This window comes from Nerophis ophidion, linkage group LG08 (assembly GCF_033978795.1).
Source record: "Nerophis ophidion isolate RoL-2023_Sa linkage group LG08, RoL_Noph_v1.0, whole genome shotgun sequence".
Taxonomy (NCBI): Eukaryota; Metazoa; Chordata; class Actinopteri; order Syngnathiformes; family Syngnathidae; genus Nerophis; species Nerophis ophidion.
The window spans coordinates 14,577,445-14,584,019 of NC_084618.1; the positions used below are offsets into that span (position 1 = coordinate 14,577,445).

Here is a 6,575-nt window from a genome sequence, read left to right on the forward strand (position 1 = left end):
GTCTTTGGACATAACTTTATCAAACATAAAGCCACAATATCTGCTTTTGCTGCCACAATATAGAAATAGCAGTTACAAAATACAACCACAATTTTAAAACCTTACTGCCTCTCAATGTAACAATTTACATTATGACATTAGGTCAAATTGAGTAATACAGTATTAAAAAAAGTCAAACATGTCATTTGTGCTGTGTTGTTCAAATCTATAACAATGTTAATCGTTGTCAAGACAATACTCCGAATGTTCATTTTCAAGGTCATCTAATTTTGGAAATAATCCATCCTAAAATTTCTGAGGTCATTGTTACAGTTTGACACAAAGGTAAATTGATCTTTCGGGATTTTAAAGATGAAGTCAAAAAACCTTGAATGATTTTGAAGGTGTGTCACAGGACACATGTGGAAATTGATAGAGTATATGAAACTAAATTCTTGGGAATAATAATTGATCATAAACTGTGTTGGAAACCGCATATTGAATATATAAAAGGAAAAATATCCAAATCTATTGCTATTCTTTACAAAGTAAGACACATGCTGAATAAGACATGCCTGCATGTTGTATTATTCTTTTATTTTTCCATATTTAACGTATTGTGTTGAAATTTGGGGAAATGTTTATAAAACAAACATAGACCCAATCATAAAACTTCAAAAAAGGGTCATTAGAATAATACACAAAGTGTGCTACTATGAACATACCAATCCCTTATTTATGAGTTCAAATGTGTTAAAATTTTCCGACATTGTGTTTTTAAAAACAATGGAAATTATGTTTCGAGTAAAGAACAACAGCCTTCCAGCTTGTATTCGCAGGCTATTTCATTTAAGAGGAGAAAACTATCATTTACTGGGGATATCGATTTTTGAAATGGGTAAAGCGAGAACAAATATAAAATACAAATTTATTACAGTTTTAGGAGTTAAATGGTGGAACAAGCTCAGTGATGAGCTGAAGACATGCAATTCTTTGGTAAGGTTTAAGAAAACATTGGAAGGTGAAATAATTGAAAATTATAAAATATAGTCACAATTACTTTCATCCCATTGATTTTTGATTTATTTATTTTTTTATGTTGATGTTCCAGGCAATCTAATTTTCTGTGAAGGTATAGGATAGGCAAATATAAGCTTTGGCTTCAGCCTATTCCTTTTTTGGTCATTCTTTTTCTTTTCTTTTATGTGTAAATGTGCATTATTGTATACATATAACATGTACTGTAAAACTGATCACACACAATGGTTGATTGATTTGATTTGATTGATTATATGACCGAAATAAACTTATTTCATTCATTCATTCATTCATTCATTCATGTTACCAATGTGAGTAGCAAATACACGTTGAAGTAAACTCTACTTTTAAACTGTTTTGTTAGATTGTCGCCCGTTTAGCTGTCTTTTGGATCATTAGCCAGTCTGACATGGAACAAAATATATGATGTGAGAACATAATAAAACTGTTATGTTTATTTCTAATCACTGTACATCACTATAAGAATGTTGACTCTGTGTTGAGGCTGAACCCATCATTTAATTGTATATTGTTTATTATAGTCTTATCATTGCTTCAATATGTGAACTTTTCAATAAATTAACAATGAGTTATTCTAGTATAGCGTTTTTCTACCTATTTCCACATTCACCCTTTCACACACTGATGGTGGGAGCTTCCATGCAAGGCCCTAACCAGGACCCATCAGGAGCAAGGGTGAAGTGTCTTGCTCAAGGATACAACGGACGTGATGAAGTTGGTAGAAGGTGGGGATTGAACCAGGAACCCTTTGGTTGCTAGCACAGCCACACTCTCAACCTCGCCACGCCGTCCCCAATGTTCAAAAACTAATTATGTATCATTTAATTTTTTCCTGACTGCCTTGGGGAGGGAGTAGTCAATGTTGTTCTTCATTTACTGGTCAATGACAATAAGGACTATTCTGAAGAGAGTTTGTGTTGAAAAGGATCGGCTTGAAACCAAAAACTATTGAAATAAACAAAATAAAAATGTAAAAAAAGATCCTGGTCTGTACATCATCAGTGTCAAGTTCCACAAAAATGTCACACATCCTGCCATTTTACTACCATGATGGGAAAACACATAAACATCTGTTTTCATAGGTATTGTTTTATGTAGCATGCTTACCTGGTCATACATTTGTCATCCATGATTATTTATTTCCAAGAACCATAGAGTGAATAATGTGATGCATCAGAAAGAGCTACAGTTGGCCAGTAAGTGGTGTTGTTTAAGTGGTTAAATTTTGCCACAAGTGATTCCTCTATTTTATTTTCACAACATTTGTGAATATTTTTATATTATTGGGTGTATGCATAACCATATAATACATACATATATTTGTACGTATATTTCCATACATGTACAAGCTAAGTCACCTTCACATAGTTTGACATTAGCTCTGTGGTACAGAACCTATGGTTCTCTTTTGATGACTGCACCTGGCGCTCAGATAAATCCCAGCTGACATTCCTTAACACAATAAGTAATGAATAACTCCGCTGGTAAGCACAGTGTTAAAAATAACGTTCAAAATATAAAACATTCTCATGCATTTTTAATCCATCCATCCGTTTACCACCGCACCTGTTCAAGAAGTATTAGATATTTTTTGTATTGTAATTGAACACAAACATTTTGTTAAAATGTTCTAATCATATTTATTACAACAAACATTCATTTTTAAGTGCAAAAAATTGTGCAGGGACATCCACTGAATCAAACAAATATTATATAAAAAAAAAAAGTGTCTTTAAAAGGAAAAAACATCGAGTGTAAAACAATGTTCACCAATGTTAACTCTGACAGCTTTTTAATTTAGTTTCAGTTATAGTCTTTTGACCAATATGTGTTTTTAGTCATGTGTTAGTCATCTAATTTAGTTTTAGTCGACGAAATTCCTAAACATTGGTTTTGAAAGGACTTTTATTAATTACTATGCAGAGCATCTCAAAAACTGAATTCACAACAAGACCTGCACTCCATCAATATTTCAATAAGTACATTTCACACACACACACTACTATGGGCAGCACGGTAAAACAGGGGTTAGTGCGTGTGCCTCGCAATACCAAGGTCCTGAGTTCAATCCTGGGCTGGAGATCTTTCTGTGTGGCGTTTGAGTGTGCCCCCGTAACTGTGCAGGTTCCCTCCGGGTACGGGACAAGCAGTAGAAAACAGATAGTTAGCTTTTGAATTATGTTATTAAAAGAATAAGAGACTTATTATACTAAATTAATGGTGTTACTTAAAAAGCGAACCATTCATTTTCTACCACTTGTCCGTTAATGCATGCATTTAATTATATTTAGTGTGATAAAATATTTTACGGCTCTGACGGAAATACATTTTAAAATATGTGGATTTCCTGGCTCTCCGAGTCAAAAAGTTTACCTACCCCTGGATTAGCTCATTTATAGGGGGGGGGGGGGAGTGACCATTTGAAAAGTTAGTGAACTGGCTCATGTTGAAAAAGATCATAATAGAAGTTGCATTGTAGCATTTTTCCTAAATTTGATCATGAGTTAAAATCCCTTACTATATTTTTACTCTACCATTGCATATTGGTTGACAAACTTCATGCTCTTTACTGGAGGAGTGGGTGGCTCTTAAAAGAGCCTTTGTGGTATTATAAGTGAGATGTATTTTACTTCTTGGCAGCCTTCTCGGTCTTCTTGGGCAGCAGAACAGCCTGGATGTTAGGCAACACACCGCCCTGGGCGATAGTGACACCTCCCAGGAGTTTGTTGAGCTCCTCGTCGTTGCGGACAGCCAGCTGAAGATGACGGGGGATGATTCTGGTCTTCTTGTTGTCACGGGCTGCGTTCCCCGCCAACTCCAAGATCTCAGCGGTCAGATACTCCAGCACTGCTGCCAGGTAGACAGGAGCACCGGCGCCGATACGCTCGCCGTAGTTGCCTTTGCGGAGCAGACGGTGGACGCGACCCACTGGGAACTGCAGTCCGGCACGGGAGGACCTGGTCTTGGCCTTGGCTCTTGCCTTGCCGCCGGTTTTGCCACGTCCAGACATGATTTAAATTTGTACTGTGTAGTTCAATGCCTCTTGACAAGTGAATATCGAAGCCCTGCCAGCAGCGTATATACTCACTCCCATGCTGCTCTGTGATTGGCTGATTTGTCGGGGAAACTGTTGTCCAATCAGCGATGATGTTTCTCTAAGTAGTTCATGTGTAAGACCCAAATACTGCACTCTTCAAAATGATCTATTACTGTAAAAGGAAATGTTTTTAGAACATATATTTATATATTGACACAAATATACGTACTATTACTAACAAACTAGATGAATAAATATCTCTAGTAGGCTCAACAGCCTGAACTAAATATTGATCACATCTTATTTTCAGTGAAGATATAGGACAGTTTTGGGCACATTAAGGCCCGGGGGGGGCACATGCGGCCCGTTAAACTTTTCAATCCGGCCCGCCGGACATTCCACAATAATTATTTTAGATGTTCAAGAAGGAAACTGTAGCTGCCATTACGATGATGTGCAGTGATGTTTACAAACGACAGTAAGTCTTGAACTATACAAATTATTTCAATGGTTAGAATCTACACTTTTGCATGATATACTAGTTAATATGGTCATCTAATTAGTTACTATGGTCTTATAAGTCACAGCAGCTTTGACGAGGCACCAAGCAGTGTAGGTGGGGAGCCTGAAATGTGGGCGTCAGGGACAGACGTGGAAGGAGATTTTTACAACAGAGTTCTAGAGCTTGGTGATATAACAGATACATCAGATTGTAGGTGTTTTTTATTTTTATTTTTTTACCTTGCGTTCATATTTCGCTGTGTTTGTTGCATTTTTGTTGTGTTTTGCTAGATTGTAAAATATCAGTCAAGAGGGGGTGTGACATTTATATGTTGTCGATATTTATTTTATCCTTCATAGTTAGTCAATCCCACATTCTTTTTTTTCCATGTACACGGTGGACATTTCTTCCAGTAAAAAATAAATAAAATTCCTTTCCGTTTTTTAAGGCTGTGTGTCATAATCTTTTTAGCATTCAGACATTATTGTATTAGTTTTTCTTAAATATCAGATATTTGCCCCCCCAGTTCAAATTAATTGCCCAGGCTTGGTTATAGGATAGGCAGAAATACATTTTGGCTTCAGTTTATTCTATTTTTTCTTTTTGTCAAATATTTATAATCTGAACTCTTAATCAAATCACACTACAGGGTTGATGGTTGATTACATGTCCGGGATAAACCTATTTCATTCAAATCATATGTATATTCAATTAACACGATACTGATTGAATCGTGTTACCCATCAACTGTGTCACTGAGACGATTTCATGAACAGAGCAGATCAAGATTGGCAATCATTCATACTTCTATTATATTACAGTTGTTATTTAAGGCAATTTACTCTTTTGCAGATTTAGGTGGCTCTTAAAAGAGCCGTTTGATTGGCGCCACAAAGTCTTTAGTGGAGCATTTTACTTGGAGCTGGTGTATTTGGTGACAGCCTTGGTGCCCTCAGACACGGCGTGCTTGGCCAGCTCACCTGGCAGCAGGAGGCGGACGGCGGTCTGGATCTCCCTGGAAGAGATGGTGGATCTCTTGTTGTAGTGAGCCAGACGAGACGCCTCGGAGGCGATGCGCTCGAAGATGTCGTTGACGAAGGAGTTCATGATGCTCATGGCCTTGGACGAAATGCCGGTGTCGGGGTGGACCTGCTTCAGGACCTTGTACACGTAGATGGCGTAGCTCTCCTTCCTTGTCTTTCTGCGCTTGCCTTTGCCTTTTCCGGCAGCCTTGGTGACGGCTTTCTTGGAGCCCTTCTTGGGCGCGGACTTGGCTGGCTCAGGCATCGTGTTGAAGGAAAACGAGTCTGTGTCATCAAGTGCAAGACAACGTATTTATTGACGCTTACATGCAAATTAGACTGTGGCAACGCTTTTTTCTGATTGGCTACCACCTAATCTTGACGTCATACCTCTTGTTTTGAACAGTGAAGTGCCTTCTTTAGTACACTTTGACACGACTCTGTATTTTTTTTAAGTTTTGGAACGATAACATATTTTAAACTTAAATCTTATTTATTACATTGAAAAAAATCTAACTATATTTTATATATTGTTATAGCTGACTTGTTATATGGAAAACATAGCATACATATTTTGTTTAATCTCTGCATAAAACCTTTTTTTTTGTGCAGAAATATGGGGAAATACATATCACAGCAACATAATGCCTTTATTTCTTTCACAGAAACGAGTAATTTGAATCATCTTTACAGTAGGATATAGAGACAAATCCACTCTTCATTCGGTCAGTATTATTAAAACTAAAATACATAGTAGAATTGCATACTCTAATAGTGATGTTCAAAGCTAGAAATAAAGTTCTTCCGTAGGACATACAAATGTTATTTGTGTTCACGTCTGAAGGTGAGAACCACAGATGGCCGTATGATTTATACATCAAAGTATACAAACAAATTTGAAACAAATGTGCTTGTCTCTTGCTGGTTTCAAAGAATATAAATTCTCTAAAGAAAGACTTAAAAGTTGCAAAAATAT

General features: G+C 36.8%; 2 protein-coding genes across 2 annotated transcripts; both read right to left on the reverse strand.

The window, feature by feature from the left end:
• Positions 1-2,747: 2,747 nt before the first annotated feature.
• LOC133557370 (histone H2A) lies at positions 2,748-4,203 on the reverse strand. The gene has a single exon (XM_061907773.1). The coding sequence runs from the start codon at positions 4,046-4,048 to the stop codon at positions 3,665-3,667; it is 384 nt and encodes a 127-aa protein (XP_061763757.1). The 5' UTR covers positions 4,049-4,203; the 3' UTR covers positions 2,748-3,664.
• A 628-nt stretch (positions 4,204-4,831) lies between these two features.
• LOC133557375 (histone H2B 1/2-like) lies at positions 4,832-5,875 on the reverse strand. The gene has a single exon (XM_061907779.1). The coding sequence runs from the start codon at positions 5,862-5,864 to the stop codon at positions 5,490-5,492; it is 375 nt and encodes a 124-aa protein (XP_061763763.1). The 5' UTR covers positions 5,865-5,875; the 3' UTR covers positions 4,832-5,489.
• Between the last annotated feature and the right edge of the window lie 700 nt (positions 5,876-6,575).